This window comes from Oxyura jamaicensis, chromosome 3, assembly GCF_011077185.1.
Source record: "Oxyura jamaicensis isolate SHBP4307 breed ruddy duck chromosome 3, BPBGC_Ojam_1.0, whole genome shotgun sequence".
NCBI classification, from domain to species: domain Eukaryota; kingdom Metazoa; phylum Chordata; class Aves; order Anseriformes; family Anatidae; genus Oxyura; species Oxyura jamaicensis.
In genome coordinates, this window is record NC_048895.1 from 72,100,592 (window position 1) to 72,125,659 (window position 25,068).

The 25,068-nt window shown below is 41.6% G+C and overlaps 1 protein-coding gene across 1 annotated transcript in view; it reads left to right on the top strand.

Annotated features, from left to right (window-relative positions):
* Window positions 1-23,391, top strand: part of PDSS2 (decaprenyl diphosphate synthase subunit 2) — a 121,396-nt gene extending 98,005 nt beyond the window's left edge. The window contains exons 6-9 of the mRNA XM_035321590.1: window positions 4,864-5,037; window positions 7,640-7,771; window positions 12,998-13,033; window positions 23,114-23,391. Of these exons, the coding sequence (XP_035177481.1) occupies window positions 4,864-5,037; window positions 7,640-7,771; window positions 12,998-13,033; window positions 23,114-23,272 (501 nt within the window). The 3' untranslated portion in view covers window positions 23,273-23,391. The remainder of the gene's footprint in view (window positions 1-4,863; window positions 5,038-7,639; window positions 7,772-12,997; window positions 13,034-23,113) is intronic.
* Window positions 23,392-25,068: the final 1,677 nt, after the last annotated feature.

Genomic DNA, 25,068 nt, shown 5'->3' on the forward strand with positions numbered 1-25,068 from the left:
ACTTGTGTGTTGGCTCTTGTGTGTCACCTGGCAGACCATTCGTGCAGTCTCGAAGCATTACAGATCTTCGTGGGAATCGGCAGTGTTCTTTTTTTCTCACCTCCAGAGTATTCTAGCTGATGCTAGATGTGCATTACCAAAACTCATTTGTAGTGTCAGAACGAGACTGTTATATAATACTATTTCAGTTACGTTCTTCGGATGGCTAGATGAGCTGCTAGGTATTTGGGAAATTTTCAGGGTAATTGTTTGAAAATTGGATAGAATTCCTATGTAAAACAAGTAAGGAAAGAAATGTACTAGTGGCAAGTAGTCATTGTACCAAATAGAGAATTAACAGGTATTTGTTACTTACCTGCAAAGCCGTTCTTTGATGTTTGGTCACCGGTCCTGCTTTGAGGAATAATGTTCTGGGATTCTGCATACGTTCATCAGCTGGAGTGCTATGAGTCTGTCTTAGCAAATCCATTACTTATTATAAATTTTACCATAGAAAGTAAATCAATTTAATTTTGAGTAATGTAAATGACCTTTTAGCAGGGCAGCAGTCAGGGCTTTTCTTTAAAAAATATCTCTGTTGCAAGACAAAAGGGAATGATAAAATGCAGAATCTGAGTAAAGAGCATCTGCGAAGAGTAGGTAAATGTGTCAGGGGGAGGGAGTGGGTAGAAATCATAGCTAGAAAAAAGGCTAACGCTATTTGTTTACTGCTTTGTTCTTTAAATGCTAAGCTTTTCCAGAGTGATTTAAAACTAACAGATGTGGATATTTTAATTTATTATGATTTTTCTTTTTTTTTTATTTTTACTTCCTTCACAGTAAAATTATTAGGTAGTCAGTAGCATGCTTTATCGACCAATTTGCAGTCTCCCTTCTTCCTCCAAAACCACTGAAGACGTGTATTAACAGACCAATAAAACACGTCCTGTGATGTTCAGCAAGCAGGAATACATCTGTTTAAAGCTTACGAGAAACATGGGCAAGATGTTTTGCAGAGTCTTGCTATAGAGACACTCATGTCTGTATTGGGTTTATTTATGTAAAATGGCAATTCTTGAACTATCTAATTTAAAACCTTTAAATGCTAGCACTATTTCAGAGTATTTCTCTGTATTTATGTGGATTATTTGCCCACGGAAAATTGAACTAAAGTTTGGTATATAAGTGGTTCAGACATTTTGATCATTTTGTGCAACAGCAGATGGCAAAGAAAGAGCTGCCATCGTATTAAAATAAAGCTTCCCTTCATACAAACTATATCTGAAGTGAAAAGTCCTTTGACTTTTACTCCTTCCTGTTTTTGCAAATGATTTTGTGTGCTTCTTAGAGTTTTCATTCATGTTTTCCTGAATTATGTTTTCAGCTGGACTGCGTATAAGCATCTTCTCTGGTGTGACAAATCAAACTGAGTTATTGTAAGTGCCACTTTTGCACTGGGGATGCATTTTACTGCAGCTACTAAAAGCTGCCCTTCCTGATGGTTCTGATCACATATTTTGTCCCGTGATTTCATTTTCTGAGAGTTCTTTCTGTTTCCTGTTGCTTGGGGTGATTGTTTCAGACCGGATTTAAATTATAGTAATAGCTTAACAGAAAAACCTCAACTAGCCAATTTCTCACAAAGCAGTAACTGACCTTGACATTAATAAAAGTGGGAGCACCCTCAGCTGTTCCTAATTTCCCATTTGCAGTTACTGCTTTGAAAAACTCAGTTTTAAAACACTGATTCTTGAAGTTTTCAAATTGTGGGTGATTTATCAAAATATGTACACAAGAAAAGCAAAGACCTGCTATTAGACCCTTGAGGACCATTTCAGTTGAGCATAACTCACACAGAAGTAGTGATTGACCAAGGCGGGTTCAAATATTCTCACCATACTCCCACGCCAGTATTCCCCGAACTGTATTTGGACCTGGAATTGGCTGATTTCTTTGGGAGATGCTGAGGGATTTGTCTCTTCACCCAGCTTCTGCTACCCAAGCAGCAGGAAAGTTGGTTGGGATCTAGACCCATTTCTTGGGGGCAGAACGTTTTAATGAGGTCAGTCTGTAGGCATTAGTTAATCAAATGTCTGAGCACTGTCAACTACAGCCAGAATTGATTTTGGTGAGTTTAAAAGGCTTTTACTTGGAGTGAAAGACTCACTAGGAATCTTTTGGGCTTGCTGATACCTACTGCCATCTTTATCCCTGCTGACTTAAAAAAAAAAAATAAATAAAGTTTATAAAACAGTAAAAAATTCTGTAAAAATAATAAGCATCACCAGTACTTCAGATTTCTCAGACTTTGGAATCTGGAGCTAGTTTATTTTTTCCCTTGAAGTTCTAAAATAATGTTTAGCTATTGCCTTACCTGACTTGCAAATACAGTGTCGTTTTTGAACAGTGGTATAACGTGAGAGTTATCTTTGGGAAAAAATGGCATTCAGTTAGTTGGAAATTTTTGCTGAAGAAAGGTTGTGTCTGCTCCTGCCCTCTTAACAAGCAGAAGCTTTAGAGTTATGTGGTCATAAGACTTTCTGTGATGAAAATCAGCTATGTTTTGGTGTGCAAGCTCATATGCTAAAGCAGATCCATATGGACACAATTCATTTTTCGACCTTGCTTCTTTCTGTACCCACAGATTCACAACACCTATGTTTTTAAGACTAATACTGTATCTTATAATGTCTCATTTTTTTGTAATTTTTTTGAAGCTTGATGTCTGTTTTAGATGCTTGAAGCTTACATGATGCTCATGGAGCGGATAGTAGCTTGTTATGCCATCACTTCCAATTATGTGATGAAATTTCAACTTGTTTAAAAAGGAAATATTTTTGTAATATATCGTGGAATTAATTTTGTTGTGCACACCTAGTTTGAATGACTCTTTAAGCTGCTTCAGTTCCTGCAGCTGATATTTGATAATGTCTGCATTTCTGTTACTGTTCAAAGGTTCAGGCAAGCTAAAAATTGTAAGTTGAAGGTGTTCGGAAAGCCTTTCAAGTTATTGAATTACGTCAGGATACCTTTCTAGAGCATTTTTGTCTTGGTTGGATTTAAAACAAGTACTTATAAAAATCACTGCCAATTTCTAGTACCATCCAGCAAATTTTAGTAAATTCTGTTTTTTTCTAAGAGCAGATTGGTTGTTAAGGAAAAGATTATGTTGCGTCTTCCAAGAGCTCCTGATTTTAAATTTAAAATAAATTGATCTATATCTGAGTGGAAAAAAAAGCAGCTCGATACATAGGAAACTACTTGAATTAAATGCTCATTTTGACATTTTGCCAGTCATGGGAATTTGCACATGCTCTGGGCTGAGTTAAGATATTAAAACAAAAATACTACAGTAAAACGAAACACGAGGAAAGTTCAGGCTTGACTTTGTAAGTTATCACATGCATAATAGCAAACATGTGGTTTCTCTGTTCTTCCCGTTCCTTGTAGAAGTTAATAGTATGTCTGCAAGCAACGGCATTTTGATACAGCGCTGTGTTACTTGGCATTGCAGAATCCTCCTACTCTTTTCCATTAGTCTCAGATTATCCTCTCCCTTGTAACGCAGCACTTTTGGGTGATATCCATAAGGGAGGAAAATTAGACCTGTGCGGATGGATTCTATTTCATTTGTTACCAATTTCATCACAGATAAGACCTTGTGAGAAAATTATAGGGTCACACAGAATTACTACTTACTCATTTCTAAGTAATTTAATTGACATCACGTTGAAGGAAAAGACTTGTTATATTGGAAGATTTAAAATTACTCTTTAAGAAAATGTTTTGTCTTAGTGTGTGCTATAGATTTGACTGAACTGAGAAATTACAATTATTTTAAGATATATAGCTTGAATTTTCTTCTAGTTTCTCATCGCTTTTAGTTTTTTTCTAAGCAAAACAATCTGGTCTTTTTTTCTCTCTCTTTTTTCCGCCCTCCTTTCTTTAGAGAATACCTACAGGTGTGACGGTAATATGGGTATATGGGAAAGATTTCAAGTCATGTCTAGCTGTAAAGACCCTTTAGTAAAATAGTAAAATGTTGATACAATTGGATTGAGGTTTGGGGGAAGAAACCTGGGTACGTGTTAACTAACACACATTTCCATTTTGTGGAAAGCAATTCAAATTAATGTTTTGGATACAGAGGATTTTAAGAAGTGTTAAGCATCTTTGACGTTAACAGTCAAGGTGACAAAGTTCACTGGAGGCATCACTGAGATCTCTATCAGTCCCTTGGGAAAATTAATACCTGACATTTCTAAAGCAGGGCTATATTTATTTATTTATTTTTAAATACTTTCAGTCTTTCCTCATCCTTAATATGGGAGGGAAGAGATAGGAATCCATCACTGCTATTCATCTTTCCAATGAAGCTATATAAGCATTTTTTGTTCTTTTTTATTTTATTTTATTTATTTTTTTTTACTGCAAGGAAGAAATCACAGTGACCTCTCAAATGACAGTGATGAAGTGCAGATCTACTTTTCTTTTTTCTTTTTTTTTTCTTTTTTTTTTTTTAATTTTCCTTCTTTTTTCTACCCAGTTCCTCCAGAGCAATCTAATTGACTATTAACATTCAAGGTGTTGATACAGTCATTAAGAAAAGGATTTATGTGGATTCTATTGACAGCTCCACATATTTTGTGGGTTGTTCTTTTTGAGCAGAAAATTAAGAATTTGTTTGCTGGCATGTTTATTCTTTCATTTATTTATTTTTTTCTCTCCCCATCCCCAAAAGAGTGCCCTTCTCGTTGGCACCTTGGCACCCAGAGTTTTGTAACTCCCCATGTGTGGTGTTATTCTGTGCCACGCTGTTGACTTCCACAAGCTGACACAGTTGCAGTTTTGGTGTTTTCATTTTCACCTTCCTTTCATTTGCAGGAGAACTGTCTTACAGATGACATCGGAATATCTACGTGGAAGGAGCAGGTTTTCCTGTCACATAGTGCCTTGCTGGCGAAGAGCTGCCAGGCTGCAATGGAATTAGCAAAGCACAGCGCTGAGATTCAGGACATGGCATTTCAGTACGGAAAGCACATGTCTATGAGTCATAAGGTACACCTTTTTCTTTCATTCTGGGATCTTAAAAATGGAAAGACTTGTAAGATGTGTTGCTCCTGAGCTCTATTCTGTAATAGCACTATGCCGGAAACCTTTGCCAGTAGGTCAGTGGTGTTGAGAGTTGTGGCTGCTGCCTGGTTTAAAAATGTTTGCAGAAACTGCTGGTATGAACAGTGCTGATGAATTGGCACAGTTACACTTCTAGCCATGTGGCTCGTTTCATTCAAGGCTCTGTTAAAGTCCCCCTGTTAAAGTCTAGGGGAAAGTCCCAGCAGGAGCTGAAGAAGGATGCAGGTGTTGGGTTTCAGCTGCCACCACGCAGGGGTTTGTACCTGTGGCTGAAGTATCTGCATGTGTTCCCTTCTGACTAAACTCAGTGGAGGCAACTTCAAGGAGGGGGTAGGTGACGGACAAGGAGGGAGGTAACCAGATGAGGACAGTAGCAGTCTAAACCTAAAGAAGAACAGGCTGAGGGGAGGCCTCATGGCGGCCTGCAGCTCCCTCACGAGGGGAGCGGAGGGGCAGGCGCTGAGCTCTGCTCCATGGGGACAGCGACAGGACCTGAGGGAATGGCATGGAGCTGGGACAGGGGAGGGTCAGGCTGGGGGTTAGGGAAAGGTTCTGCACCCAGAGGGTGGTCGGGCACTGGGACAGGCTCCCCAGGGCAGTGGTCATGGCACTGAGCCTCAGGCATAGTCTGATTTTTGGGTGGTCCTACATGGAGCCAGGAGTTGGACTCAGTGATACGGTGAAGAGAAGGCTCCGTGTGGGGAGACCTCATTGCGGCCTTCCAGTACTTGAAGGGAGTGTAAAACAGGAGGGGAATTGCCTGTTTACATGTGTTGATAGGGATAGGACAAGGGGAATGGTTTTAAACTAAGATGGGAGATTAGGGTTAGAAATTAGGAGGAAGTTTTTCACTCAGAGGGTGGTGAGGCACTGGAACAGGTTGCCCAGAGAGGTTGTGGATGCCCCATCTCTGGAGGCATTCAAGGTCAATCTGGATGTGGCTCTGGGCAGCCTGCTCTAGTGGTTGGCAACCCTTCCCAGAGCAGGGGGGTTGAAACTAGATGATCTTTAAGGTCCTTTTCAACCCAGGCCATTCTATGATTCTATGATCCTTGTGGGTCCCTTCCAGCTGGGGATATTCTCTGATTCTAAACCTCTGCAGTAGGTTTTCCCAGAGAGGGCCTCTGACCTCCCTCATGCTGAGGTGAGACAGTGACTGGAAAATGTCTGTGTGTGCTTAATTTCCCTTGTTCTCCAGCCGTTGGAAGTCTTTCAGTCCACAGCTAGAGCTAGTCTAAAACAAAACACAGTGTAGAAACTCAGGCTCTCAGTACTCTTGTTTTGCCCTGCAGATCCACTCCTTCTGTATTGCACTACTTGCAGATACAGATGTAGGTTGAGATGGGCAAGCAGACCTCCCATCCACTTCTGCTCAGTTGATTTAGACAGTTTCTAGTTCCTCCAGGAAAAGGAAGTGGTTTTTTAAAGCACAACTTTGCTGCCACAGAAATACCACTATATGCTATTACGAGGTACAACTCTATGAATAAACTGCTTGTAGTGCAACTGTAGCTGTAATATTTTGCATATGCTTTAATATTAATGCTTTCACTATGGACTAACACAGTTGTATATAAATGATTACATGATTTTCATAGAAAGCTACTAGCTATGTAAAGTTAGGACGTCGAGGTGCTCGAGCAAGTCCAGAGAAGAGCAACGAAGCTGGTGAGGGGTCTGGAGAACAAGTCTTATGAGGAGCAGCTCAGGGAGCTGGGGTTGTTCAGCCTGGAAAAGAGAAGGCTCAGGGGCCACCGTATCACTCTCTACATGTATATTAAAGGAGGCTGTAGCGAGGTGGGGGTTGGCCTATTCTTCCACATGCCTGGTGACAGGACGAGGGGGAATGGGCTAAAGTTGCGCCAGGGGAGGTTTAGGTTGGTTATTAGGAAGAACTTCTTTACTGAAAGGGTTGTTAGGCATTGGAAGGGGCTGCCCGTGGAAGTGGTTGAGTCCCCATCCCCGGAGGTCTTTAAAAGACGTTTAGATGTAGAGCTTAGGGATATGGTTTAGTGGAGGACTTGTTAGTGTTAGGTCAGAGGTTGGACTTGATGATCTTGGAGGTCTCTCCCAACCTAGAGGATTCTGAGATTCTGTTTACTTTGTCACAAAGTAGATCATACTGCATCAGCTTCATCAGGTTCTGAAAAATAGAATGTGTTACCTTCACAGATGAAAAAAGTCTTCTTTCCACCAAAGACTAGATCATTCTTTCCTTTATGTTTTGTCCACTTCCTTCCACTCCACAGTTCCGTACCTGTCTGTCCCACTGCTTGCCCAGCTGTGCAAGCTGTCCTTCACATATTTCTTCGGAGGTACTCTACATATTTATCTTCACCACAGCTTTCTGTCACTGCAGTGCTTTTCCCTCTTCCTCTCCCTCCCCCAAACTTGAAGTGCATCCAAAATAACAAGTGTCAAAGCAGAAAATGGCAAGTAGGTATAGAGTCAGGATATGGACTTTGAATTGATGGCGGGATGTAAATGTGTAGGCTGGAAACACAAGAAAGATGTTTTTCTCTTTCAGCTACATTCAGACCTTCAGCCATTTGTTAAAGAAAGCTCTAGTGACATCATGGCCTTCAGTTTGAATTGTGCTCCTGCAGTCCTTCATCAGGAATTCCTTGGAAGGGATGCATGGATTAAGCAAATCAGAGAGGTAAATTAAAACATTGTTTAGCATTTCATAGTTCTGCTATTTGTATCTCTCTTCCATTCCTATGCTCTCAATCTGCAGAGAAACCCAGAAACTGACAACAGAGAAGACAATACAAAGGTTACTTCTGCTCTCTAACACCTCGCTTTCATGCTTTTGGGAGGGTAAAATCAAAGGAGCTGATAAATGAGCTCCATTAAACTTACATGTGTCAGCGTAACAAGCATGTTCATTTGCATGGAGCATATGTCTGTCGCACACTACTTCTGCGAAGTCCCATGTCTTAGCTTAAAGCTACTTTTACTGTCAGTGTAACGCAAAGAACTTCGTCCTGTGGTGGTTGTAAGGTATGTACACATTTCCTTCTGCCAACTTTGCTCTGGGAGCTGTAATTTTCAAGAGGGGAGAAGACCTGGGGGACTTGACTTCATGACCACTACAAATTAGTTGTGAGATCTAGCTGGCTGATGTCCTTAGTCTCATTTCTTTTATTTCAGCTGTCTTTTCCTCTAATACTTAAAAGAGGAAGGGCATAAGTGTATATCTGTTTTACATAACCATGTAGCGCTGTGGGTTCAGGTCTATGAATAGCTTCCTGGGTGTTGAAATACAACTAGGTAACTGTACAAGACAGCAGGGAGAGAAAGGGGGGAAAACACCAACAAATAGCCAAAATTAAGCATGCTGTTGTGTTCCTGCATCAATCAGACATGTTTTGCCTGTCTAAACAGCTGTGAGTGTACTGTGGAAATTCCTGCTGTTGTTATACAGATTCTTCAGTAGAAAGTTTGCTGTCTTTGATAATAAGCTAGTTCTGTGCAAACATATTTTTTCAAGATGTGCTTGCTGATGGCTCCTTCCCTTCCTGGTTTGAAAGCAGAACTCTGCATCACAGGGAGTGAAGTGTGAGCTTCTGCTAGCTCTGCATTTATGATGGCCAGGTTGCAGCCTGCCTTCACATACCACAAACAAGAGGCGCAGTCTTTTCAGCAGCGTCTGCATCCTTGCAGGGGTGCAGTGTGTGTGTGTATGAATCATGAACCAAAATGAACTTTTTGTCATTTGGAATTAGAGGAATTAAGGGCTGATAGTTTATAGCATTTGAAGAGAAATTTTGGAATTCTACCGTCTCAACACAAGGCTCATGTGTGAGTTGAATGTAAATGGATTTGGATGACTGCAGTTGGAGAATAATGGTATTACCACAGCACACTTCATAAAAGCTTTGAAACCATTTCCCATCTGCAGAATCTAGAGGAGGTTTCAGGATTCCAGGAGTGCCGTCTGTCTGCTTGCTAATTCTCATACCAAAAATGGGCATTGTAGAAACAATGAAATGGTTCTTGCTGAAGGAAAAAAAACAAAAGAAATGACATGCTCTACACAGAAGTATCTGCTAACTGCTACTTTAGCTAAATACAAAGTGCAACGTCTAGTCCAGGAGCCTTTCTTGGCTTCTAATGATTTAGAAGGGAAAATTACTTTTCATTAACTACAAGCTCTTGGAGATATCATCTGCAGTCACATTCACTATGTGACATTCAAGACAGGCCAAGCGCTCAAACCAGAGGCTTTGTCATGTTGGCAGATAACACCATGCTCATAAGCCACCCTCTTCTGCAGTGTCATTTCTGTGGTATAAATAGGCAAAGCGTGCACAATATACTCTGTCCCTGTCAGACAGATGTTTTTCTTGTAGCTGAGTTATGACTAGGCATGTGGAAATCACATTATGAACCTGTAGTTACTGTTAGGTAATCCGGCTTTCTCCTTTGAATTGTTTGTCTGTATGAACATCCGTATGATGGGTTCAAGGTAGCACCTTCTCATGGCAGTTTCCTCCTCTAGCAGGAGGTCTTAGAGTTCAGGAAAGAGAAGACAGAGAGCTGTATTGTACCTGGGAGCCTCTGCAGTGTATACTGCACAGAAAGCTTGCGTCCGGGACTCAGTGCCTTCATACATGTCTTCATCAAGGATGCCTGGACTGCTGTGGAGTGCCCAGGACCTTGTGTGGTTGTTCCACCACAGTTGCCTTATCAGAGGTCCAGACACAGGCGCTGCTGCCACAGTAGCTTTTAAACGGAGGCAGCCATATGCACCTTCCTGCTGCTGAGCTGGAGACCTTTTAAGAGCCCCCTTGTCACTTGATTTGGAAAGAGCAGAACACACCAGATATCCAGGTGTGGAAGGCTGCATCAACACTGAAAATTTGTGTTTTGAGAAGATTAATTTCTGATTTGGTTGGAATTCAGAGACTGCCTTAAAAGGGACTTGGGATATGTACAGAGGGAAGTCTTGTCATGGTTGGGGCAGTGTAGGTGTGCATATGTGTATGTGCATGTGCACACAGGTATCTTTATGAATGAATGATCATCCATAAAGACCAGAATCTCTCCTGTTCTCACTGAGTTCACTGCCAAAATCTTTCCCCTTTTTGCATTTAAAACTAAAATGCCTAATGAACTGTTTGGTCAGGTATCTATTTTAAAAGGAGTAGAGTCCTGAAATGCATATAAAAATAAATAAATCCGACCCTAAATGGTTCCTAGGAAATACTGCTGTGGACAGAGAAATGCTCATCTTCAGATAAAGTGATAAAATAGTTGTGAAGGCAGTCCCACTGAGCTTTTGGATAGCCTTGTATTCTTAAAATTTGGTGGATAACCCAGGAGTACGGGAAGGATTCTAGAGGTCAGAAGACAGAAGGGTTGGCCACTTATAGCCACGTATGGATATCTCTCACTAGACAAGTACAAAAATTCTCCACCTTCAGCATCCAACATCTAAGCAATGAGGTATAAAAGATCAAAGTTTGAGTGAAGAAATTAAGCAAAATCCCTCAGATATAGAACCTGTCTTAGCCCATTGCATTTGAAATTGAAAAAGGGAATAAGTCAGAAGCTAGAACCATCTCATCTAGGCCTGGATAATCCTTGAACCTTTCTACATATCTGTCTGAGCCTTCTCAGAAGAAGCAGGACTGGAAGAAAAGCATTTACTAAAGGCTTTGTCAAGCATTTCTGAAGTACAGGTTTTAAGAACATGTGTTAGAGGGGCCATCTCATCTGAGAAAGAAAAAATCCTGGAAAATATTAGTCCTAAAAACCTGCTCCAAAAGCATTGTCTTAAACAATCTGCTTATTTGATGCATTTTGAGTCTTTTCACGGGCAATTCAGGGATCTTTCTTCCTCACAAGGGGAGCTGATTTCACACCACCTCATTATTCATGAAGAATGTCATGATATTATTGTCCTTCACTGCTGGCACATGGTGATCTTTGCTATTCAGGAGGAAGGCTAAGCTGAATTGGCTGTTCATATCTCCAGTATGTTGGTAAGCAGATGCTTTTCTTTGAGGGCCCAGAGTGCCAGCAACTCTGAAATTGAGCTCCCCAGCCAAGCAGTGAGACCTAGAAATCTGTGCAAGTTTGACAAGAGGACATACCTCTTGCAAGCCAGGCTTAATACATTTGATGAAGCTAAACCACGTGCAGAACTCTGATTTAAAAGGAGAAAGTCTGTGTGTCAGAAATCAGGGTCAGTAAAAGTCAAAGATCAAGCTTCTATGAGGGCAAAAGAAAGAAAATAGCAAATTGTAGTAAAGAAGGCTTAAGAAACGTTAGCTAAGGGTGCTGCTTGGAGAATTGCAACCGCCATTGAATGTTTGAGAGGAGTAGAGCATAAGAAAATATTGCTGTTTGTAATGCCGTATGTGCAGGAGGAGGCATGCCAAGCACACCTTTTCTGGTATCGCTAAGACTAAAAAGCATCTTCCTCAAACGTGCTGGCAAATTCTCTGCTACAGTGTGAATCTGCATGTAGGCAGTCATTTGTTAGAGAACATTTCTGGTATGTTCTGATACACGGTATCACTACGAGAGAGATTTTGAAGAAGCTGTAATATCCAGCCAGTATGAATAAAAGTTGACAAATCAGAGGGATGGGAATACACAAACAAGGAAGTGGTTATTGGCAGTGGTTTTACTAGTCCTGAATGTTATCAGGCTGTTCTCTTAATATGCACTCCAGAAAAGCTGAATTCTTACTAAGGAGAACTGTAAGAAGAGCAGTAAAGAGTTTTTGTGAACCAGTCCCCTTTCTCCTTCAGTGAAATCACTTTTGTTTTCCACTGTTTTCCTTCCTGTTACGGTTGCTTAGTTTTTCTCATCCGTTCTTTTTCTCTATTTTTTTCCCTCCCTACAAAAATTAATTCATTTTCCGAATCTGTGCCATCTTGGCAACATCTCCTCAAGGCTGTGCTTGCCGCACAGTGTTCCTCTTCAGTGCAGGCCTCAGCTCTTCTCCTTAGGCCAGTTGGCCTGCTCTTCTTGGCTGTTCTCCTAGGTCCCCAGAAAGGACCGCTACCTCTCCAGGTCCTCATTTGCATCTTTCCAGCAGAAGTGAGGTTTGCGGGCTTCTGTTGTGGAGGCTAGAGGGAAAGAAACAGTAGTGATTTATTTCTCAATGCGCCTGAAAAGAGAAGAACTGGAGTTGAACAAGGAGATAATCATACAGCAGGATTTGACCGAAGGGAAGCGCTTCAGCTTGGCCAAGCAGGAACACTCTGGCTCCAACATTAAGTATCACTGAGTGAGAAAGGCAGAGACATCCCCTTTTCTATATCACCCAGTGACAAAATTGAGGAATTTGGACTATGTGCTTTTCTGCATCTGGGCAAGAAGGACTTTAAATGTATTCGTGCTCCTTTCTGAATGTATTAGGAGATAAATACAATTGTAAACCAAAAGCATAATTAGTATATCTAATGTCAGTCCAATAGTTCTGACATGGTCCTGACATACTCTTTGAGAGGATCAGCTTTAGACTTGTTATTAACTGCGTGCAAATTGCTATGAATATAGAAGTGTTCTCTTTTAAGAAGTTCAATCTTGTTGATGATACGAATTATAGTTTATTTCAGAAATTCATGGGAGAGATTAATTAGTGCAAGCAGCAAGATTTCTTAAGACCAAAACATTTTGGATTCAAAAAATGTTTAAAAACATGTCATAAAAAATTACAGTGAGCATTTGCAGCTCTCATCTGAAACAGAACTATGTTGGACAAGCTGATAACACCTTTGCTTGAATTTTGTTTTTTTTCTGCATTTGATTCCTAGAGAAAGTCAGTTATGTTTAAAGTAGTAGGTCTTTTAATAGCATCCTCTATTCTCACAACTCCAGTTTGCAGTAGCTAATAACATATATATATATTCTCTTTCTCTTTAAGGCACAAGGAAAAGGAAATATAATGGACTACAAGAAGGTCAGTGAATTACATTTAATTCTACTTTTTATTTTTAATGTTTCCTGTAAAATTTTCAAGATTATTTTTGACAGTCAAGAGAAACTTCCTTATTAAAGTCAAGTTACAATTTGTGTATGTGGAGAGAGAATGGCTTCTGCTATTTCTTGATTTAATAAGCAAGTAATAGTCAGCTACCCTGTAAGTATCAAACACAGTCATTTAATAATATTTATTCCATTCCCCAAATTTAGCTTTGAAATGAGGTTTGTAGTGGCTTTTGCTGTGTTTTTCTGCAGTCATTTGCAGGTTAGCTTCCATCAGTGATCTCTGCGTACTGATAGAGTGTGTTGTTACTTTATCTCACCCTAATACTATGCTGTAATACGACTCTATCTATTAAAAAATACACACAGCTACACACATTTTATAATAATTCGTGGTTCTGTCAGTGCCCATTGCAGCTTTAAACTCAATCACCACTGCATTTGTTCCTGGGACAGCCCTATAGTAAAGGTAGACGTGAACTAACTAGCTTATCAGCTGAAAAAAAGTACCAGGGGCACCATAAAGCTCTTAGAGAAGTGCAGGCGGTGTCTGAGAAGGTTCCCCTGGTTCAGTGCTGGAGAACTGCTTGCCTGTGGTGGAGGCAGAAGATGAGGTTGTGTCCCCAGGCCGAGTTGTTCCAAGTTGAAAGTAGATCACGAGGGTCCAGTTAGTTATCTCCAGCATCAATGAGGAATAATAGACAAACTATTGTGCACAGAGGATTGAGAATTGCTTCTTGAAGTGTAGCATAAAGAACATTACAGCTATGACTGTGTGCTGCTGGTATAGAAAACTAACACACATACAAGTCCAACTTCTATTGTAATTATTCTGTATTTAGAAAATTTGGATTATCATCTTTCATTCTTGCTTGAACATGATAAGGGGCTCAGCCTTAGCTTGCTATTTAAAAACATTGCCCTTTTGGTTTGGTGAGGTTTTTGTTTATTTGTTTGTTTTGTGACAATAGAAGAACTGATAAAACTGTCACTTTCTAAATGACCATCGAGAGCACAAAATTTCTTTTTCCTCAGATTCGTCTGAGTATATGTGATACTTCTGTGAATGTTCAGGCTAGGCTACTTGCTTTTGTAAATCTAGAATGGATTTGTTCCTTTTAATTGTTACAGTTGTGACATGCTCAATGTCATTTCCGTAGTTTAAAAAAAGGGGAGGGAAACTGCTTCTAAAATTGCTTTACTGAATTATTTATGTCATTGTACTCTGCATTTTGACTTGAACGATTTCGTATTTTGGATTGTTCAGATGGAATTGAAAAACCTACAGTGTGATTAGGCAACTTGGACACTTCAATAAAAGGAAAGGGAGGGAAAAAACCTTCCTCGAGGTTTTTATTTCATGTAAATGACTTCAGCCAGGAAGCACATGATTTCAGTACTCAGGGTAACAATCTTTTACATAAGCCACAGATATTATGAATTTGGTAATGATGGTGAAAAATTCTCCATCCTTTTTTGAGCACAATCAGTAATCGACTTTGTTGTTTTGTAGAAGTCTGTTTTAAAAACTTTGGTGTCACATCCCTCTCTTCTGCGTTCCTTCATTTAAAATCAAAATGGTCATTAGTTGCATCCATGCTCAATGAGCCCAGTAACCTGTGGCTCACCCCAGCATAGCAGCTCGGCCAGTCCATGCACACAGCCAATTAGAAGGCGTACTGTGCAGGACAAATGAGTATTTATTTTCTGCCCTTTGCTGTGATGTCTTTATACCATCATTGTCAGTGTTTTGCACATTTGCTCTGTCTTTTCAAGCATCAAGGACCGCTCTCATCTTTCTATTTAGTTGCTAGAACTACTTGAACATACCTAATCAAATCTGGGGGCTTGCTTCTCTTTGAGTCTTAGAAACATCTCTTTTATTTTGTGAAAGTGAACGCCACCAAAACTGGATGCAAAACTTCTGAAAAAAATATTATTTCTGTTCTCTTTATTTTTATTATGAACTTATTATTCAGCATGCCGTTTGAGGAGCAGCATAAAAATGCTGTTCCTTTCTTAGGATTCATAAATATATGTATATAAAAACTGCCAGCTGTTTTGTCTGCTTAAGAATATTTCACCTATTCACCACAGCTTTCAATTAAAATAATGAATGAAGGTAAAATTTAGAAATGGAGATTTACCCAAAGTGTCTGCTTGAAAGGCAAAGGTCTTACTTTATTTCCATTTTGAAAATATTGGTCATTTTATGCAAGTTATATTAAAATGGCATCCCTGAGTTTTTCCAGTGACAAAAAAAATAAAATAAAATCTAGATGGTGCTAGTAAATTTAGTGAGGGACCTGAGATAAATATAGATGTGAAATACTTTTCATTAATTTAATTGGACCTGAGACTGTCATGTCAATAAGGTCACTATATTCTGCAAAATTGCTAGTACTTTTTTTTTCCAGCATATCAATCTTTTTATCACAAGGACTTTGATATCACAAAGGCACTTATTTTCTCATGTCAGTATCTGAATGTTGCACTCTGATTTTTTTTGCTACACCATCACACCACATCCAGACAAATTATTGATCCATCATTGTGTTGTTTGAAAGTCTCTTACAGAGATGAAGAAGTAGTTTCAGATCTGTTTTAGTGGTGTTTCTCAGATAACAAAAGAGAAAGTACCAACACATGGCAGAGACAAAGCTCATGAATGTCACTGAAAGCAGCAGCAACTTTCCTCTCGTCCACATCTGTATGTCAAATTTTAGCAAAAATCTCAGACTTAAAACCAAAAAGCTTTCATCCATTTTACAGTTTCTTTGCCATGCCAGATAAGCTGTGTAATTCTGCAACAACAAATTGAGATCCTCAACGGATTACTTACTATTTTATAATATTGATGAAAAGCCCTCCACTGAAATCAAGGCCTTAATGGTGGCCTTAAGGCATTGTACAGATTTGTTAAGGGACAATAACAAAAGCACAACCAGTACCAGGAATGAATAATTCTTATTTTCTGGCCAAGGCTCTAGAATAATTATAAGACTGAAGAATGTGGAGTCCTTTATTTTGCAGCCAGATAGCTTACTGCAGGAAGGATTTGTTGTTTTTCTTAATGCAGGAGTCATAAAAGATAAATCAAGTCAAGTGAAAGGGGACATAGCAAAACTATTTTTTAATGTAGCCCTGCTCACTTGCTTTGCTGGGGAGTCCTTTCATCCAGACTGGCATGGGAAATACGGTGGTACATCAGCAGTGCTGTAGTATACTTTGTTGGTTTGTCCATGAAGCACCAGGGACGATGCTAACACGGAGCAGGTTTTGTACTGTACTGGCAGTAACGTGAGTCAAGGCCCTATGTGAAGGCCTTGACTTCACATACGGTGGGAAAGAGCTAGAGAAGAAAAATGGGAAAGGTCACATCTGGAAACAAGGAGGTGTCTCAGTGGCAGTTAATTATGCTTATCATGCAGCTAATAAATAACAGTAACCCAGTGCCATCCAGTCGCATTAGCAAGAGTGTGACTCCCCCTTCCCAGCTCGCAGCTGACGGCCACGGCTTGTGCATTCATCCTGCTGGGGTGCAGTCTGCACAGCACTCTTACCGTCCCGTGGCATAAACGACAGCAGTCCCAGAGTTCTCTTTAATTAAAGAACAGAGTGTCGTCATGAGATGTGTCATGGGACTAAAGGCGATAGACTGTTCACTCTCTTGCTCCTGAAATGCAGCTAAGAGATAAAAACAGAGGATTGGTGTTTGTAGATGCTTATGACCTCTGATAATCTTCTGATAAAATTTGTCTGTTTTGTCTCAGAGTGGCCATTGCCATTAGTTCCTCCTGTTCTGTCCAGAATACAGTAGTTAGAAACAATAGTGAATATAGTTTTGTTCCAGGAGGTAGTTAGTAATATTATGCAGACAAAACCATTCAGGCTTACTCCATTGTTGGAGTATCTTAAAATGGACGATCAGCTTGTTAGATGGAGAATGCTGTTATAATGTTAAATCTGGGGAGGTTTAGGGTTTTTTGTTTTCCAAGGGAGGCTGTTGGTTACTATTTTTTTTTGTTTGTTTTTATTTTGAAATTAGACCTTGGCTAAACTGTAGAGAAAGGTAAGAGTTATCTGAATTCCTACGGTGTACATCCAGTACCAAAAATCAGTTGCGTTGTTGTTTTTCATCAGTGGGTATTTTCTATGGCTTCTTTGCGATAAGAATACAACACAACTTTTGTTTTATTAAAGCAAACTATCACATCTTCTAGCAAAAATACCAAGTTAATTGCTTGTGTGTGCTAAGATGACAATTAATAATGGCTATTTGTGTTACTGAGATCTGAGAAAGCCATGCTTTTTGGCTCATCATATACCTATCGTTTAGATTTGAAAGCTAATAGGCCTCGTCAAGTTCATTGTGAAAGGCCTGGCAAGGCATAAGGAGGAGGAGTTGGTGTCTTTTCTAAAAAGGTAAAAGGTCTGTACAATCAATCAGCGGCTCAGGATGACTTGTAGTTTTTTGGCAAAATGTATTACCGTGACTGCGTAACAGCTGGGGTAGCAGTGCTCCCTGTAAGTAGGCCATCTTTCCTGTACTGCTGGGGGTGGTTTGTTCCAGATTTGGTCTCTTTTCTAGAAGGGGATTTTTTTAGTTTGAAGTAAAAAGGTAATTCAGCTGTTTGTCAGTCGAGTAAGGAAAATAAATCATATTCTATTAATAGAAGTTTCTGTAGGCTGTTATGCCCATAAAAGATGCATTTCTTTACCTTTTATGTTCAAAAAAAAAAAATCTGAGAAAATATTGGATAAGTGCATGTACTGCCCCGATTCCAAGTGGCATCTTATTCTGCATATAACCAGCAAAGATTAAAAAAAGAAAGTACTTTATGACATTATGAAGCAATGCACTTAAATGATTGCCAAGCCCACACTGAGAAGGAAGAGCATAAACCCGTGTCCAGCCACAAAAACTGCAAGCGAATGCTGAGACGTTCCAAGGTACTGCAGAAACAAAGGAAGAATTTGAAAAGGTTCATCTACCAACTATAAAACGTGCCGGTGCTGTTTCAAGGTAACATTTCAGCAGTCTCATACAGGGCTTTGTTTGAGCATGGTGTTCCCACAAAGGAGAAAACAAATTAAAAAAAATTAGCACACAGCAGTGTAAACACTTAACGCATGTCAATCACTCAGACACAGACCAATTTAAATTCTGTGTTATAGGGGTTTTCCTTACTTTGGTGAGTACTGTACATTTCAGAAATTTAGAATAGTTTGGCTGACTTCAAGATCAGAGAGAACGCGTGATGTTTGAAGATTTCAGTATATAAGAAATTAAGCTGTTTAGGGTCATTATGTGAAGCAAAAAATATATTTTTCTGAAGTTGCCTGCTGATACCTTGTCACTAAAATAATGAATGCTAAGTTTGATCATTAAAAAAGAGAATGTTCTTATTCTTCCTTTGCTCAGAAAATCTAGTACAGTCCAAATATTTACCACATACTCACCGTCTTCCTTCAACTCCCCAACCCCCACCCACCCCGAATTTGATGTTCCCTGTACATAGAACTATCTGAAAGGAATCTTGTTTTTCCTTTTGCCGGGAAATAAGGTAAAAATGTATCAGCAGAGAAGATTTAAAGTTGTTTCTTTGTGCTTGAATACCTGCTTTTTTTTGTCTTCATTGATTCTTCAGTCTCCAAAATCCAGAAGTCCCTATGTTGCCCCTTTGGCCTCTTGCTGCCCTCAGACACACCATCTTCTCCAACAGGAGAGCCCAGAAGAGTTGGTCTGGAAGGCAAATGCTTAATTTCTGTGCTAAATTTATCTTTCTCTTCTTAAAACAAGAGGATTGCAAAACAGTACTTTGAACTCTGCTTTATTCACAGAATCATGCAGAAACTGAGGTTGGCAGGGACCTCTGGGGGATGTCTGGTCCCACCTCCTGCTCAAAACAGAGCCAGTGCGGATGGATTAGCTCAGGGCCTTCTCCACTTGAGTTTTGTGTACCTGCAAGGACAGACCTGTTGCAGTGATTTCCCTCCTGGTGGAAAAGAGTTTCTTTGGGTCTAACCAGCATTTCCCATGCTACTACCTGTGCCGATTGCCTCGCATCCCTTCCACATGCCCTGTTCTGACTCCCCTGCACTTGCCCATGAGGTGGTTGGGGCAGCAATACCAGCCTTCACTTCTCAAGGCTGAGCCTTTCCTTGCTAACGCACCCGCCAAGGTGTGGTCGATCACCTTTGCTGCAAGGGCACGCCACTTCAAGAAAAAAAAGGGAGTGTGTAGATAACTACAAAGGAAAAAGTACAGTTCAAATGCCAGAAACATGGGATGTGGACTTCGCGACCTGTTGGCCACCGATTTTCATTCCAGTTGAAAGTTATCAAGAGGCAACTTCTGCTGGACGACCGCTTAGTACAGAATGTGAACGTAGCAGTTGGTTTGAGATTCGCCACCACTGCCATTTCAGTACTCCTCCTGTATCTGTAACACCTCGCTAGGATCGAGAAGGACCCTATCAGGGCTGTTAGTTCAATGTAGAATGTAATACATAATTAAAATAATACATAATTAAAAAGCAAAAAAAAAAAAAGAAAAAAAGCACCTAATGCTACAAAGTAGGAGCAGGAATGTGAATTCACTACAGAAATAGAAGGGTTGGTCAGTGAGCAGAGCCATACGGTTCTCATCTTCAGCACCGTTCTGTTCTCACGTGTGGGGCCAGAACCACAAAGAGCCTAAATATGGTTACGTGGTCACAGACCCCAAGCTGCTGTGGTGTTTTATTTAACACGAGGGTTGAAAACAGTCCTTAAAAGCAAGATGAAGATCTTGAACCCAGATCTCCCTTTCCCCAGAAGTGCCTGCTGGTCTGGTTTTCCGCTTCAGTTCTTGGCCCAGCAAACCTCAGAGGGCTGAGTGGAAAATTCCCCTGGTCGGTGCTTATGGTTGTCTCTGGCAGGATAGGAAATGGGGGTCTGAGACCAAGGTGCTGATATTAAACTCTCCAGTGGGTCAGGGTATGGCAGGAGGCAATCTTCACGGAACAATCAGCATCGTCTTACCTGTTATTTGCAGGACATGCCTAGAGATGTGTGCAGAGGGAGATAATGGGAAGCAACCTTAAAGGTGGAAGGGGTCAGAAACCGTCCTTTTCCCCTCCTCTTAATCTGCTGATAGAAAACGGGTGAAGTAGGAGCTGATACAGAAGTGGAGAGAAGGGAAGGAGGAAGCTGGAGAAGTAGAGCCCTGCCTCTCAGCAGTTTGTCTTCTTGTGTATGCTCAAAGCATTCAGAACGAGAGACCCTCAGTACTTCCCTCCTTTCCATATCCTCCTGTTCTCCTTTGCTCTTTCTCTAACTCGCGATTAGAGCCATCCCTCCTTCCAGCCAAAGACTAGGGAACAGAAGAAGTGAAAATAAATTCACTGCAGGCCAAGTGGATGAGGCTGGGCTTAGTGCAGACAGCAGAGCAAGGCTCTTAACGTGCTGGTTTCAGTGCCCAGCCAGGTATTTTTTCTTTTTTTCCCAGCCTGTGGTGATTTTGTTGTTGTGTTGCTTTTTCTTAGATTGATAGAACAACCTTCAGACACAAAACTTGAGGGTTCTCAGCTTCATGGGTGCAATGCAAAGCCGTTATGCCTGGTCAGCATCTGGATAGGCTGAAGAAAAACAGTGTTGGTGCGTTGGGAGGGGGCACTGCTTCCCAACTGAGTCTTAACTTGGCTGCGCTACTGTAAGACCGCTCTTAAAGCTGAATTTAAACAATGAGATCCCTTCGGTGAGCTTCCAGGATCTGGGCACCTTCAGAAAGAAGTAGGGCTTTGTGTGAACAAAAGCTGAAAATGCACGATTCTAGCATATCTAGCAGTGCAACTAGAGAAAAATGTCTAAGTGATCTGTATTTTGACTTGCATCCTGTTTTAATTATTGATTGCTGCTCTGAAGAAGGTTGTGTTTTAGTGATGGATGAAGTTGTTGCTACAAGTGGAAATACGCTTGCACAAAATGATGCCATGTAGGTGGAGACCAAAAGATCAGGTTCCTCTATTTAGAAGAAAGTAATGAGGGAGCTTAATTGAAGTTTATAAAGTAACAAATTGAAGGAGTTTGTTTGCTTTTCTATTTGTTTGCCTCAAAATCAGCTGCTTCTATCTAAATGAAATTAAGAAATAACACATCTAAACTGGGTACGTGGATTTTTTTGGAAATGCTTAATGTGTGAAGTTCATTACAGGAAATCATTGAAGCCCAAAACCAGAGAGAGTGTGGAAGCATAGCTGCAGTACCACTAGCAGTGCAGCTGAAGGCTTAAATTGGTTGTTTGCATACAGAAGGGCTACTGAAACCTGGCTTCCCGTGGCGTTACATCCTGAATTTCTTTAATGACCGCCTCGCTACAAGAAGCCGAGCTTGTATTTGTGTATTTTTTTTCTTCCTTTTTACAACCCGGGCTGAGATAGAGGTAACGTGCAGTCAGGTTGATCCAGACGGGTCTGCCTCAGTGTATGCTTCCTTGAGTTGACCAGCTGATTCTGCAAGCGGAGCGTGAAACGGGAAGTTTTTAGGGACTATGAGGTAAACAGGAAAGAAATCAGCTTCCAAAGAAGGGAAGATGATCTTACGTCACTAGCAGTACGTCTTTATATGAGTACTAGCAGCCACACCAAACATTTTTAATGAGCGTTGGAGAATCAGCAGAGTTTGCGTCACGATGTGTGGCTTCTACCATCTCAAAAAATTGTGATTCAAGAAAGGGGGGAGAAACACCTTTTCTTGCCCTTCACAGACCTCCTCTTCCCCACCTCCCGCTGCAGCAGAGCCGTGGTGTACGGCAGATTCCCGTTCGCTGGGAACGTGTTGAATTAACGGTGCAACGCGGTCGTGCCTCTGGGCTCGTTCTCTGAAGCACAGCACGGGAAGATCCTGACTGAAAGGGAGAATAAAAATGTGATGGTCTGGGCCCTGAACGCTCCAGTGCTGTAATATGCTTCTGACTAATTTTGTCTTTATATACAGGTAATGAGTCCGCCCCAGTTTGTACTGATGGGAAATGTCAGTGAAGAGCAAGTGTCTATTCAATGAATTGCTTTCACAGTTTGGTTAAGTCTTAGATATTTTTGACATGATTTAAACTAGGTTCTTAAGGTTGTCCTGATGTATTTGCAAGTGAATTGGGGCATTGTGCTGTACACTGGTGGAAAACATAATTCATAAAACCCCGTATAATTAGTTACTGTAGATACCTGTGTTCCAGAAAAACCTTTTTATTTATTTTTTATATAAAAAAGGCCGATGCCATGATGAAACTGAACTACAAAAGCCACCTGGGACGCAGCTTGTGAAATGGTCTCGTGCTTTAGGGATGAGCATTCCTAGTATTTTGTAGGAAATTTAACCTGTCATTTACCCAAGCTTTTTAGGTGCCAAATCTTTCCAGCAGCTTGCCGTGAATGTGTTACTCCACGAAAACGTTTACTTTCTCAGCTGGTGTGTCACTGAACCATTCTCCAGTTCCCTGTCCGCAGTGGGAAGATTGGGTTTGCATGGCTGTAGCCGGGTACAATAAACTTTAACAGACCCCATTTTACCGACAGAATTCGCTTTTGTCCACTGTAACCGATGTAATCGCATGGTGTATAAATAGAAATCTGGAGCACAAAAGGCGGGAGTTCAGTGCACGCCATCCCCTGCCCGTCTCCCAAAGCAGGGAATGTAGCGAGTGTCGGTAAAAAAAATCCAGCTTTTGACTGCAGAAAATGTGAGAATGAGTGGCTCAGGAGCTCTCAGACAACAGCTCGGCTACGAAATGCCCAGATAACAGATTTATTTTTATTTTTTTTGCTTTGTTCTGTGCTGTGCCTGTTGGAGAGCTAGCGCCTTGCAGGCGTGATGTGTTTTAAATCACCTGCGGCTGCCGTAGCTGGGAGCCAACACAGCAGCTGCACACCTGAGACGGGTTTGAGAGCCCTTCCTAACAGCCCCGACGGTTGCCCGTACCCCTGGAAAGGGCGGCGGGGGCAGCGCGGTGTGGGAAACGATCGCGCGCCGGCCCTGCCAAAGCCCATCTCGCCCTGCCTGTGTCTTCCAACAGCTGCAAGAAGCGATCAAGGCTGGCAAAGGTGTGACTTCTGCCATCGACCTGTGCCGTTGCCACGGAAACCGAGCGCTGGCGGCCCTCGAGAGCTTCCCTCCCTCGGAGGCCAGGGCAGCCTTGGCCAACATCGTCTACGCCGTCACCAGGTTCTCCTGACGCCGTCGCCGGAGCCAGCCCCCCCGCGGCACTGGGGACACGCTCCCCGTGCCGCACACCCAGCCCCGGCCTCCACGCCGAGCAACATCTGGGGGGTGGGAGGGGAGAGGAAGAAAAAAAAAGGGGGGGGATGGAAATTAAAGAAAAAAAAAGGTCAACCTGTTTTTTTCGCTCGTTGTGCCAGAAGCGCACTTGAGGCTGCGCCGGTAGAAATAATTAATGAGGCCCGTTTCCGTGACCTCGGCAAATGGACAGGAAATAAGTGCGTATTGATTGGGCACCGGCGGGGACGGCGCCAGGGCGGAGGCCGGTGGTTTTCCTGCCCGGGGAGGCCGGGGTGGAGGCGGGGAGGGAGGCCGGAGGGCGCGCAGAGGCAGGTGCCGCGCTCCCCAACCCGAGCTGCCGCCGGAGCCGGGAATCGGCGTGCCCCCGTTTATCACCACGAAGGAGAATCAGTGGGGAGAGAATCCTGTATCTGCCTGCATGCGGCCGGTCGTGTCTCCCCACACTGTTTTTATGTATTCGTATGTAAAATTAGCCCGTGCCTAATGCTTTCCCTGTTTGCGAAACTCGCTGAGAAAATGTGTCAAGCATGGTAAGTAGGAGCTTTAAAATATTTAATCAAATATTAATTTGGCTCTGTTAAGGGAAGTGACTGCCTGGTTTTTATACTGTGCATACAAAACGCGCTGCTCTGGGTCAAAGAACTGAGGTCTTTCCACTCGTCCAGGGGAAGGAATATCCTTCCCTGCGATGAAGAAGTTTGTTTCAGCACAATCTTACACAAAGCAGTTTCCTAGATTTGCCACACTTCTGTTAATTTAAGCCAAATAAATGCTAATTTCTAGGGCTAAATGTCAGCTTTTGGCAGAAAGGGATGAGGAATGTTCGGTCTTTCACCACTCTGAATAAAACGGAGAAAACACTGGAGAAGTTTTGAACCTCAGCGTGTTGGATTCTCAAGTCCAACTGCAGAAAGCTTGTAAGGTGTATCAGGAGCCTGCAATGCGAGACTGTCTCTATTTTGTTCATAGGAGATGATTTTTGTGGTTTGCATGCATGCAATCCGAGAACGTCGTTGACAAGAAGGCTGAGTTTACATAAATGATCTAGATTGAGACTCAGCTACCTTTCTTCCTTCTGTGGTGTAATTACAGCCCAATCTGGAGACAGCTAGCACAGCAAACAGATTTCATTACATCGTTCACTCAAACACTAAGTGGAGTTATTTCTGTTAAATTCTCCCCTCCCTCCCTCTCCCCCTGCACTCCTCCCCCCTCTGTCGCACAGCTTATTTATCATAGACCAGCGTGTTGCACTCCACCGAATGCAAAATATAAATACAAACTGTAGCCTCTAGAAATGTACTGAAAATCTATCCTGCATGGTGTACATAATATTCTGTGTAAATTACGTCTATATTATACTGTAATAGGACATGCATAATAAGGACACTCGAGACAGTCATTGTATGGCAGCAGTGTCCAAAACTCAGGACTTGCTTTATTTTGGAGAATGTCTTCAGCACCAGACCCCTTCTTGCTTGCATTTTCCTTTTCTTGCCTGCCGTTTTCTCTCTTCTCACCTCTGCCTGGGTTAGTGCTGGTGCCACAGCAGGAAGGCTGGAGGCAGCAGAGAAGCACCCAGGTGATGGTAGTCACGGGCATCTGCCTGAGCAGAACGTGGGGGAACTTGACAGGTGAAAATGTAAGTGGCTTACATCGTCAGCGGGCTTTCAAGTACAGTTTTAAATTCAATCCCAGTCATATTTCAGGCAGCTTTTTTGGACCTGATTT